This window comes from Bufo gargarizans, chromosome 1 (assembly GCF_014858855.1).
Source record: "Bufo gargarizans isolate SCDJY-AF-19 chromosome 1, ASM1485885v1, whole genome shotgun sequence".
Lineage (NCBI taxonomy): Eukaryota > Metazoa > Chordata > Amphibia > Anura > Bufonidae > Bufo > Bufo gargarizans.
Genome location: NC_058080.1, coordinates 431,246,011 through 431,259,433, shown reverse-complemented (window position 1 = coordinate 431,259,433; position 13,423 = coordinate 431,246,011). Strand labels below are relative to the sequence as shown.

General features: G+C 44.8%; 1 protein-coding gene across 2 annotated transcripts in view; it reads right to left on the bottom strand.

Annotated features, from left to right (window-relative positions):
- The window catches only part of LOC122921762 (sialic acid-binding Ig-like lectin 13), an 84,181-nt gene that overhangs the window by 45,258 nt on the left and 25,500 nt on the right, over nucleotides 1–13,423 (bottom strand). For both annotated transcript variants that reach the window (XM_044272000.1, XM_044271992.1), the window contains one exon: nucleotides 36–287. In XM_044272000.1, the coding sequence (XP_044127935.1) occupies nucleotides 36–287 (252 nt within the window). The remainder of the gene's footprint in view (nucleotides 1–35; nucleotides 288–13,423) is intronic.

Here is a 13,423-nt window from a genome sequence, read left to right as displayed (position 1 = left end):
AACCCTGAAGAAGGATAACTGTAATATGTACTTACAGCAGACATCAAGAAGAATGTTTTTTTGAGTTTTCATCCCCTGGATATTTGTAATCTCACAAGTGATGGTTTCCTGGTGATCATCTAGAGATGGGATGAATGTGACTGTAGATGAATTCTTCCAGACACCAGCCACATTACTCTTCTTCCATTGGAAATCTATTGATTTCTCAGAGCAGTTCCCAGGAGGAGCACAGGTCAAAGTCTTACTTCTTCCAGCAATCACTCTCCCAACATGAGATGTGACCGGAGCTAAAGGATGAATACGGCGATACAAGAAATTATTAGAATTTTTTATCTTTGAAACATCTACTAAACTTAATCCAGCAGGAATAATTGGGAATCTACATTTTCATTCTGTAAAATCATCGATATATAAAATAATACAAAGATTGAAAGTGTAGAAATCAATTTTATTTTATTTTTTTCATTTTGCTAACTGACCTGGAGAAGGTTTGATAATACTAGACAACAAACTGAACTGTAGCAACAAATGCCAGGAGTCTTCTGCCATTGTATGAATGGCAGAGAATCCTCCTGTGGGTCCAGGGTCTGGTACCATAATGGGCCTCAAACGTCCAGGAGAAAAAAAAAAACGATTCTTTTGGAGACAATCTCTTACCAATAAGTTCTATTTCTTTGATTCAAAACCTCTAACCTTTAAGGACCAGAATAATTTTTAATCTATGGATTTTTGGTGGCCGTTTTTTTTGTGTGATAGGTAGGGACGTAGCTAGGCAGTATTGCCAGTTGTAAGATACCAGCTGCAGTTAAAATCTACAGTATAGTGGTCAGGACAGACAGGAGAGGTGGTGGGGTCTGCAAACATGGAGTCTGCTCATCACTCTGCTCTCTCTTTATTGGTTGGACCTAACCAGTCCAACTTTATATAGGAAAAGTAAATGTGTAAGTTGTATATATGTATGTGTGTGTATATACTGTATGTACGTGTAATAGATGTGTATGTGTAATTAGTATACACTTACAATATGTGCTATCTGTATATATCCATGTATAATCTACTAATATAGCTATATGTAATGTCTGTGCATTCTGTAAATACATATGCACCATGCTATATAGTATGTGTAATGTTTGTGTGTATATTTATGTGTTATGTGCAGTATATGTAACTTGTATGTGTAGTGTAACAGTATGTGCACGTAATGTGCATGTATCTGTGCTTAGGGTAAGTGTATGCATGTATACGGTATATAATATGTGTGTAATGTGTAACTTCTGTATACTAGTGTGAATACATACATGTTTATGTACAGTGTACTAATTATGAGTATGGTATAAGCAGAGGTGGACAACTTTTTTTGGCTTTTGGCCTGAGGACCGCATCATTGTCACGTCCCTATATTTTAAGGGGCTGCAAAAAAGAAAGAAACAAACATTGGCATTCGTTTTTATCAGTTTATTACACAGGCTGATGCAAAATGAATGGGGAAGAATGATCACTACCACGGTCATTCCTCCCTCCTATTGATAATCGGTAGCCCATCACTGATTACACTGTGACATCTGCTGACCATTATTGTACATCCTGATAAAATATGGAAATCAGCCAACAAACAAGTGATTGCTTGTTAATCAGCTGATCAGCGGCACGATTATACCGGCCAGATATCAGGAATGTCCATTCCTATGAAGACTTGTTCGATGTAATAGGGACCTAAAGGGATTTTCAATTTTTTTTAGCAAGTTCCTTCACCATGGTCCCTGAAACCGAAGACTTACCTTATCTTTCCTGCTCCCCGCTGCATCGGTCCTCTGTGCTGCCCCCGCTGTCTCCATCTTCCGTCCCGGCACTGTTTACATCCAGCAGGCTCCCGACATGTCAGAGCTGCTGCATAAAGTGCAGGCCGTCTGTTCGCGCTTCCGGCGTTCACTTCCTGCCGCTGCTCGCCTGTCTGCGCTACAGCGTAACTTCGGCCTTCCCGCTCACCGCCTCATATGCGACGTGCCCACCAGGTGGAACTCCACCTTGCACATGCTGGACAGACTGTGCGAGCAGCAGCAGGCCATAGTGGAGTTTCAGCTGCAGCACGCACGGGTCAGTCGCACTGCGGAACAGCACCACTTCACCACCAATGACTGGGCCTCCATGCGAGACCTGTGTGCCCTGTTGCGCTGTTTCGAGTACTCCACCAACATGGCCAGTGGCGATGACGCCGTTATCAGCGTTACAATACCACTTCTATGTCTCCTTGAGAAAACACTTAGGGCGATGATGGAAGAGGAGGTGGCCCAGGAGGAGGAGGAGGAGGAAGAGGGGTCATTTTTAGCACTTTCAGGCCAGTCTCTTCGAAATGACTCAGAGGGAGGTTTTTTGCAACAGCAGAGGCCAGGTACAAATGTGGCCAGCCAGGGCCCACTACTGGAGGACGAGGAGGACGAGGATGAGGAGGAGGTGGAGGAGGATGAGGATGAAGCATGGTCACAGCGGGGTGGCACCCAACGCAGCTCGGGCCCATCACTGGTGCGTGGCTGGGGGGAAAGGCAGGACGATGATGATACGCCTCCCACAGAGGACAGCTTGTCCTTACCTCTGGGCAGCCTGGTACACATGAGCAACTACATGCTGCAGTGCCTGCGCAACGACAGCAGAGTTGCCCACATTTTAACGTGTGCGGACTACTGGGTTGCCACCCTGCTGGATCCACGCTACAAAGACAATGTGCCCACCTTACTTCCTTCACTGGAGCGTGATAGGAAGATGTGCGAGTACAAGCGCACGTTGGTAGATGCGCTACTGAGAGCATTCCCGAATGTCACAGGGGAACAAGTGGAAGCCCAAGGGCAAGGCAGAGGAGGAGCAAGAGGTCGCCAACGCAGCTGTGTCACGGCCAGCTCCTCTGAGGGCAGGGTTAGCATGGCAGAGATGTGGAAAAGTTTTGTCAACACGCCACAGCTAACTGCACCACCACCTGATACGGAACGTGTTAGCAGGAGGCAACATTTCACTAACATGGTGGAACAGTACGTGTGCACACCCCTCCACGTACTGACTGATGGTTCGGCCCCATTCAACTTCTGGGTCTCTAAATTGTCCACGTGGCCAGAGCTAGCCTTTTATGCCTTGGAGGTGCTGGCCTGCCCGGCGGCCAGCGTTTTGTCTGAACGTGTATTCAGCACGGCAGGGGGCGTCATTACGGCACCTACGCAGCCGCCTGTCTACAGCCAATGTGGACAAGCTGACGTTCATAAAAATGAACCAGGCATGGATCCCACAGGACCTGTCCATCCCTTGTGCAGATTAGACATTAACTACCTCCCCTTAACCATATATTATTGTACTCCAGGGCACTTCCTCATTCAATCCTATTTTTATTTTCATTTTACCATTATATTGCGGGGCAACCCAAAGTTGAATGAACCTCTCCTCTGTCTGGGTGCCGGGGCCTAAAAATATCTGACAGTGGCCTGTTCCAGTGTTGGGTGACGTGAAGCATGATTCTCTGCTATGACATGAAGACTGATTCTCTGCTGAGTCGCTGACATAAAGCTTGAATCTCTGTTATGGGACCTCTCTCCTCTGTCTGGGTGCCGGGGCCTAAATTATATGACAATGGACTGTTCCAATGTTGGGTGACGTGAAGCATGATTCTATGCTATGACATGAAGACTGATTCTCTGCTGGCATGAAGCCAGATTCTCTGTTATGGGACCTCTCTCCTCTGCCTGGGTGCCGGGGCCTAAATATCTGACAATGGACTGTTACAGTGGTGGGTGACGTGAAGCATGATTCTCTGCTATGACATGAAGACTGATTCTCTGCTGACATGAAGCCTGAATCTCTGTTATGGGACCTCTCTCCTCTGCCTGGGTGCCGGGGCCTAAATATCTGACAATGGACTGTTCCAGTGTTGGGTGACGTGAAGCATGATTCTCTGCTATGACATGAAGACTGATTCTCTGCTGACATGAAGCCAGATTCTCTGTTATGGGACCTCTCTCCTCTGCCTGGGTGCCGGGGCCTAAATATCTGACAATGGACTGTTACAGGGGTGGGTGACGTGAAGCATGATTCTCTGCTATGACATGAAGACTGATTCTCTGCTGACATGAAGCCTGAATCTCTGTTATGGGACCTCTATCCTCTGCCTGGGTGCCGGGGCCTAAATACATGACAATGGACTGTTCCAGTGTTGGGTGACGTGAAGCCTGATTCTCTGCTATGACATGAAGACTGATTCTCTGCTGACATGAAGCCAGATTCTCTGTTATGGGACCTCTCTCCTCTGCCTGGGTGCCGGAGCCTAAATATCTGACAATGGACTATGGACTGTTACAGTGGTGGGTGACGTGAAGCATGATTCTCTGCTATGACATGAAGACTGATACTCTGCTGACATGAAGCCTGAATCTCTGCTATGGGACCTCTCTCCAATTGATATTGGTTAATTTTTATTTATTTTATTTTTATTCATTTCCCTATCCACATTTGTTTGCAGGGGATTTAACTACATTTTGCTGCCTTTTGCAGCCCTCTAGCCCTTTCCTGGGCTGTTTTACAGCCTTTTTAGTGCCGAAAAGTTGACTTCAATGGGGTTCGGGTACGGGACGAAGTTCGGGTCGGGTTCGGATCCCGAACCCGAACATTTCCGGGAATTTTGGCCGAATTTCTCGAACCCGAACATCCAGGTGTTCGCTCAACTGTATTCATAAGGCCAGACTGTCATTGTAACCAATCAGACCCCTGTGATTTCAGGCTATTAACTGCAGCATCTGAGGAGTTAAATGACCAGGATCAGAGTAATTTTGATCCCAGCCATTGTCAGTGAATGACAGCCAGAACCTGCCACGTATGAACTGTGCTGTCTGCATCCATAAGCCCATTCTGCAGCCCCACAAAAAAAAAAAATAGAACATTTTCTATTCTTGTACATTTTATGGACAAGGATAGGACTGTTCGAGAGATGGCAGGACATTTCACAAAATGCGGAATGCACACGGCCAGTATGCATGTTTTGCAGGTTAGTGATTTGTGGATTGCAAAACCACCAAAGGTCGTGTTCATGATTCTAAGGCTACATGCACACTACCGTATGTGTTTTGCGGTCCGCAAATTGCGGATCCATTGTAACAATGCCTAAAACGGACAAGAATAGGACATGTTCTATTTTTTTTTGCGGGGCTATGGAGCGGACATACTGATGCGGTGTGCTGTCCGCATTTTTTGCGGACCCATTGAAATGAATAGTTCTGCATCCTATCCGCAAAAAAAAATGAACGGACACGGAAACAAACATTGTTCATGTGCTAATGGTTTTAAGGGTTAAACTCAGGGATGGGAGTATTCAAACATCTGTGCTCTGTTTACACAATCTGAAGGATTGCATGGAAGAGTGAATTATTAGGCTTTTCTGTTATTTCTCCTTTTTATTTTTAGAACAAGTTCTGCAAATTTTATATAAGTCCTTTATTTCGTATATATTAAAGGGGTTTTCCTTTTTTTTTTTTTTTTTTTTTTTTTTTTTTATAATAAAAGGACCCAGAACTAACAAAGAATTGTTACTCATCTCCTCTTCTCCCCTATGCGTCTGTTCCTGCACAGCTTCAGTCCTAGAAATGGCCTGATTAACGAATGACTGTTAGGGATGAGCGAACTCGAACTGTATAGTTCGGGTTCGTACCGAATTTTGGGGTGTCCGTGACACGGACCCGAACCCGGACATTTTCGTAAAAGTCCGGGTTCGGGTTCGGTGTTCGTCGCTTTCTTGGCGCTTTTGTGACGCTTTCTTGGCGCTTTTTGAAAGGCTGCAAAGCAGCCAATCAACAAGCGTCATACTACTTGCCCCAAGAGGCCATCACAGCCATGCCTACTATTGGCATGGCTGTGATTGGCCAGAGCACCATGTGACCCAGCCTCTATTTAAGCTGGAGTCACATAGCGCCGCCCGTCACTCTGCTCTGATTAGCGTAGGGAGAGGTTGCGGCTGCGACAGTAGGGCGAGATTAGGCAGATTAACTCCTCCAAAGGACTTGATTAACTGATCGATCTGCAGCTGTGGATCATTGAGCTGCTGATCCTCAATTGCTCACTGTTTTTAGGCTGCACAGACCGTTTGTCAGTCTCATTTTTCTGGGGTGATCGGCGGCCATTTTGTGTCTTGTGGTGCGCCAGCACAAGCTGCGACCAAGTGCATTTAACCCTCAATGGTGTGGTTGTTTTTTGGCTAAAGCCTACATCAGGGTGAAGCTGTCACACCAAGTGCATTTAACCAGCAATAGTCTGTTCATTTTTTGGCCATATACAAAATCAGGGGCAAGCTGCGCCTGTCACCAAGTGCATTTAACCCTCAATGGTGTGGTTGTTTTTTGGCTAAAGCCTACATCAGGGTGAAGCTGTGACACCAAGTGCATTTAACCAGCAATAGTCTGTTCATTTTTTGGCCATATACAAAATCAGGGGCAAGCTGCGCCTGTCACCAAGTGCATTTAACCCTCAATGGTGTGGTTGTTTTTTGGCTAAAGCCTACATCAGGGTGAAGCTGTCACACCAAGTGCATTTAACCAGCAATAGTCTGTTCATTTTTTGGCCATATACAAAATCAGGGGCAAGCTGCGCCTGTCACCAAGTGCATTTAACCCTCAATGGTGTGGTTGTTTTTTGGCTAAAGCCTACATCAGGGTGAAGCTGTCACACCAAGTGCATTTAACCAGCAATAGTCTGTTTATTTTTTGGCCATATCCCAGTCTAATTCTGTCACTAAATCCATACCGGTCACCCAGCGCCTAAATACTAGGCCTCAAATTTATATCCAGCTAAATCTGTCCCTAGTGCTGTAGCTGGGCGAGTTATTTAGTGTCCGTTCAAGCACATTTCTTGTTCTGGGTTGAAATACAATTCCCAATTTAGCAATTTCATAATTTAGTGGTTCCTGCTATATCAGAGCTATTTGAAATCTATCCCAAAAAGGGTATATAATATTAAAGGTGCACATTGGGTCATTCAGAATAACTTCACACACACCCGCTACTGTGTATTTCCAAGTCTAATTCTGTCACTAAACCCATACCTGTCACCCAGCGCCTAAATACTAGGCCTCAAATTTAAATCCCTCTAAATCTCTCGTTACCGCTGTACTGTTGTTGCTGGGCAAGATATTTAGTGTCCGTCAAAGCACATTTTTTGTTCTGGGTTGAAGTACAATTCCCAATTTAGCAATTTCATAATTTAGTGGTTCCTGCTATATCAGAGCTATTTGGAATCTATCCCTAAAAGGGTATATAATATTGAAGGTGCACATTGGGTCATTCAGAATAACTTCACACACACCCGCTACTGTGTATTTCCAAGTCTAATTCTGTCACTAAACCCATACCTGTCACCCAGCGCCTAAATACTAGGCCTCAAATTTAAATCCCTCTAAATCTCTCGTTACCGCTGTACTGTTGTTGCTGGGCAAGATATTTAGTGTCCGTCAAAGCACATTTTTTGTTCTGGGTTGAAGTACAATTCCCAATTTAGCAATTTCATAATTTAGTGGTTTCTGCTATATCAGAGCTATTTGAAATCTATCCCTAAAAGGGTATATAATATTGAAGGTGCACATTGGGTCATTCAGAATAACTTCACACACACGCTTCTGTGCATTTCCAAGTCTAATTCTGTCACTAAATCCATACCGGTGACCCAGCGCCTAAATACTAGGCCTCAAATTTAAATCCCTCTAAATCTCTCGTTACCCACCGCTGTACTGTTGTTGCTGGGCAAGATATTTAGTGTCCGTCAAAGCACATTTTTTGTTCTGGGTTGAAGTACAATTCCCAATTTAGCAATTTCATAATTTAGTGGTTCCTGCTATATCAGAGCTATTTGGAATCTATCCCTAAAAGGGTATATAATATTGAAGGTGCACATTGGGTCATTCAGAATAACTTCACACACACCCGCTACTGTGTATTTCCAAGTCTAATTCTGTCACTAAACCCATACCTGTCACCCAGCGCCTAAATACTAGGCCTCAAATTTAAATCCCTCTAAATCTCTCGTTACCGCTGTACTGTTGTTGCTGGGCAAGATATTTAGTGTCCGTCAAAGCACATTTTTTGTTCTGGGTTGAAGTACAATTCCCAATTTAGCAATTTCATAATTTAGTGGTTTCTGCTATATCAGAGCTATTTGAAATCTATCCCTAAAAGGGTATATAATATTGAAGGTGCACATTGGGTCATTCAGAATAACTTCACACACACGCTTCTGTGCATTTCCAAGTCTAATTCTGTCACTAAACCCATACCTGTCACCCAGCGCCTAAATACTAGGCCTCAAATTTAAATCCCTCTAAATCTCTCGTTACCGCTGTACTGTTGTTGCTGGGCAAGATATTTAGTGTCCGTCAAAGCACATTTTTTGTTCTGGGTTGAAGTACAATTCCCAATTTAGCAATTTCATAATTTAGTGGTTTCTGCTATATCAGAGCTATTTGAAATCTATCCCTAAAAGGGTATATAATATTGAAGGTGCACATTGGGTCATTCAGAATAACTTCACACACACGCTTCTGTGCATTTCCAAGTCTAATTCTGTCACTAAATCCATACCGGTGACCCAGCGCCTAAATACTAGGCCTCAAATTTAAATCCCTCTAAATCTCTCGTTACCCACCGCTGTACTGTTGTTGCTGGGCAAGATATTTAGTGTCCGTCAAAGCACATTTTTTGTTCTGGGTTGAAGTACAATTCCCAATTTAGCAATTTCATAATTTAGTGGTTTCTGCTATATCAGAGCTATTTGAAATCTATCCCTAAAAGGGTATATAATATTGAAGGTGCACATAGGGTCATTCAGAATAACTTCACACACACGCTTCTGTGCATTTCCAAGTCTAATTCTGTCACTAAATCCATACCGGTGACCCAGCGCCTAAATACTAGGCCTCAAATTTATATCCCGCTAAATCTCTCGTTACCGCTGTACTGTTGTTGCTGGGCAAGATATTTAGTGTCCGTCAAAGCACATTTTTTGTTCTGGGTTGAAGTACAATTCCCAATTTAGCAATTTCATAATTTAGTGGTTTCTGCTATATCAGAGCTATTTGAAATCTATCCCTAAAAGGGTATATAATATTGAAGGTGCACATTGGGTCATTCAGAATAACTTCACACACACGCTTCTGTGCATTTCCAAGTCTAATTCTGTCACTAAACCCATACCTGTCACCCAGCGCCTAAATACTAGGCCTCAAATTTAAATCCCTCTAAATCTCTCGTTACCCACCGCTGTACTGTTGTTGCTGGGCAAGATATTTAGTGTCCGTCAAAGCACATTTTTTGTTCTGGGTTGAAGTACAATTCCCAATTTAGCAATTTCATAATTTAGTGGTTTCTGCTATATCAGAGCTATTTGAAATCTATCCCTAAAAGGGTATATAATATTGAAGGTGCACATTGGGTCATTCAGAATAACTTCACACACACGCTTCTGTGCATTTCCAAGTCTAATTCTGTCACTAAACCCATACCTGTCACCCAGCGCCTAAATACTAGGCCTCAAATTTAAATCCCTCTAAATCTCTCGTTACCGCTGTACTGTTGTTGCTGGGCAAGATATTTAGTGTCCGTCAAAGCACATTTTTTGTTCTGGGTTGAAGTACAATTCCCAATTTAGCAATTTCATAATTTAGTGGTTTCTGCTATATCAGAGCTATTTGAAATCTATCCCTAAAAGGGTATATAATATTGAAGGTGCACATTGGGTCATTCAGAATAACTTCACACACACGCTTCTGTGCATTTCCAAGTCTAATTCTGTCACTAAATCCATACCGGTGACCCAGCGCCTAAATACTAGGCCTCAAATTTAAATCCCTCTAAATCTCTCGTTACCCACCGCTGTACTGTTGTTGCTGGGCAAGATATTTAGTGTCCGTCAAAGCACATTTTTTGTTCTGGGTTGAAGTACAATTCCCAATTTAGCAATTTCATAATTTAGTGGTTTCTGCTATATCAGAGCTATTTGAAATCTATCCCTAAAAGGGTATATAATATTGAAGGTGCACATAGGGTCATTCAGAATAACTTCACACACACGCTTCTGTGCATTTCCAAGTCTAATTCTGTCACTAAATCCATACCGGTGACCCAGCGCCTAAATACTAGGCCTCAAATTTATATCCCGCTAAATCTCTCGTTACCGCTGTACTGTTGTTGCTGGGCAAGATATTTAGTGTCCGTCAAAGCACATTTTTTGTTCTGGGTTGAAGTACAATTCCCAATTTAGCAATTTCATAATTTAGTGGTTTCTGCTATATCAGAGCTATTTGAAATCTATCCCTAAAAGGGTATATAATATTGAAGGTGCACATTGGGTCATTCAGAATAACTTCACACACACGCTTCTGTGCATTTCCAAGTCTAATTCTGTCACTAAACCCATACCTGTCACCCAGCGCCTAAATACTAGGCCTCAAATTTAAATCCCTCTAAATCTCTCGTTACCCACCGCTGTACTGTTGTTGCTGGGCAAGATATTTAGTGTCCGTCAAAGCACATTTTTTGTTCTGGGTTGAAGTACAATTCCCAATTTAGCAATTTCATAATTTAGTGGTTTCTGCTATATCAGAGCTATTTGAAATCTATCCCTAAAAGGGTATATAATATTGAAGGTGCACATTGGGTCATTCAGAATAACTTCACACACACCCGCTTCTGTGCATTTCCAAGTCTAATTCTGTCACTAAATCCATACCGGTGACCCAGCGCCTAAATACTAGGCCTCAAATTTAAATCCCTCTAAATCTCTCGTTACCCACCGCTGTACTGTTGTTGCTGGGCAAGATATTTAGTGTCCGTCAAAGCACATTTTTTGTTCTGGGTTGAAGTACAATTCCCAATTTAGCAATTTCATAATTTAGTGGTTTCTGCTATATCAGAGCTATTTGAAATCTATCCCTAAAAGGGTATATAATATTGAAGGTGCACATAGGGTCATTCAGAATAACTTCACACACACGCTTCTGTGCATTTCCAAGTCTAATTCTGTCACTAAATCCATACCGGTGACCCAGCGCCTAAATACTAGGCCTCAAATTTAAATCCCTCTAAATCTCTCGTTACCGCTGTCCTGTTGTAGCTGGGAAAGTTATTTAGTGCCCGTCAAAGCACATTTTTTGTTCTGGGTTGAAGTACAATTCCCAATTTAGCAATTTCATAATTTAGTGGTTCCTGCTATATCAGAGCTATTTGAAATCTATCCCTAAAAGGGTATATAATATTGAAGGTGCACATTGGGTCATTCAGAATAACTTCACACACACGCTTCTGTGCATTTCCAAGTCTAATTCTGTCACTAAATCCATACCGGTCACCCAGCGCCTAAATACTAGGCCTCAAATTTATATCCCGCTGAATTTGAATACAATACATTGGGCCAAATAATATATTTGTTGTTGTGGTGAACCATAACAATGAGAAAAACATCTAGTAAGGGACGCGGACGTGGACATGGTCGTGGTGGTGTTAGTGGACCCTCTGGTGCTGGGAGAGGACGTGGCCGTTCTGCCACATCCACACGTCCTAGTGTACCAACTACCTCAGGTCCCAGTAGCCGCCAGAATTTACAGCGATATATGGTGGGGCCCAATGCCGTTCTAAGGATGGTAAGGCCTGAGCAGGTACAGGCATTAGTCAATTGGGTGGCCGACAGTGGATCCAGCACGTTCACATTATCTCCCACCCAGTCTTCTGCAGAAAGCGCACAGATGGCGCCTGAAAACCAACCCCATCAGTCTGTCACATCACCCCCATGCATACCAGGGAAACTGTCTCAGCCTCAAGTTATGCAGCAGTCTCTTATGCTGTTTGAAGACTCCGCTGGCAGGGTTTCCCAAGGGCATCCACCTAGCCCTTCCCCAGCGGTGAAAGACATAGAATGCACTGACGCACAACCACTTATGTTTCCTGATGATGAGGACATGGGAATACCACCTCAGCATGTCTCTGATGATGACGAAACACAGGTGCCAACTGCTGCGTCTTTCTGCAGTGTGCAGACTGAACAGGAGGTCAGGGATCAAGACTGGGTGGAAGACGATGCAGGGGACGATGAGGTCCTAGACCCCACATGGAATGAAGGTCGTGCCACTGACTTTCACAGTTCGGAGGAAGAGGCAGTGGTGAGACCGAGCCAACAGCGTAGCAAAAGAGGGAGCAGTGGGCAAAAGCAGAACACCCGCCGCCAAGAGACTCCGCCTGCTACTGACCGCCGCCATCTGGGACCGAGCACCCCAAAGGCAGCTTCAAGGAGTTCCCTGGCATGGCACTTCTTCAAACAATGTGCTGACGACAAGACCCGAGTGGTTTGCACGCTGTGCCATCAGAGCCTGAAGCGAGGCATTAACGTTCTGAACCTGAGCACAACCTGCATGACCAGGCACCTGCATGCAAAGCATGAACTGCAGTGGAGTAAACACCTTAAAACCAAGGAAGTCACTCAGGCTCCCCCTGCTACCTCTTCTGCTGCTGCCGCCTCGGCCTATTCTGCTGCTGCCGCCTCGGCCTCTTCCTCCGCCTCTGGAGGAACGTTGGCACCTGCCGCCCAGCAAACAGGGGATGTACCACCAACACCACCACCACCACCTCCGTCACCAAGCGTCTCAACCATGTCACACGCCAGCGTTCAGCTCTCCATCTCACAAACATTTGATAGAAAGCGTAAATTCCCACCTAGCCACCCTCGATCCCTGGCCCTGAATGCCAGCATTTCTAAACTACTGGCCTATGAAATGCTGTCATTTAGGCTGGTGGACACAGACAGCTTCAAACAGCTCATGTCGCTTGCTGTCCCACAGTATGTTGTTCCCAGCCGGCACTACTTCTCCAAGAGAGCCGTGCCTTCCCTGCACAACCAAGTATCCGATAAAATCAAGTGTGCACTGCGCAACGCCATCTGTAGCAAGGTCCACCTAACCACAGATACGTGGACCAGTAAGCACGGCCAGGGACGCTATATCTCCCTAACTGCACACTGGGTAAATGTAGTGGCAGCTGGGCCCCAGGCGGAGAGCTGTTTGGCGCACGTCCTGCCGCCGCCAAGGATCGCAGGGCAACATTCTTTGCCTCCTGTTGCCACCTCCTCCTTCTCGGCTTCCTCCTCCTCTTCTTCCACCTGCTCATCCAGTCAGCCACACACCTTCACCACCAACTTCAGCACAGCCCGGGGTAAACGTCAGCAGGCCATTCTGAAACTCATATGTTTGGGGGACAGGCCCCACACCGCACAGGAGTTGTGGCGGGGTATTGAACAACAGACCGACGAGTGGTTGCTGCCGGTGAGCCTCAAGCCCGGCCTGGTGGTGTGTGATAATGGGCGAAATCTCGTTGCAGCTCTGGGACTAGCCAATTTGACGCACATCCCTTGCTTGGCGCATGTGCTG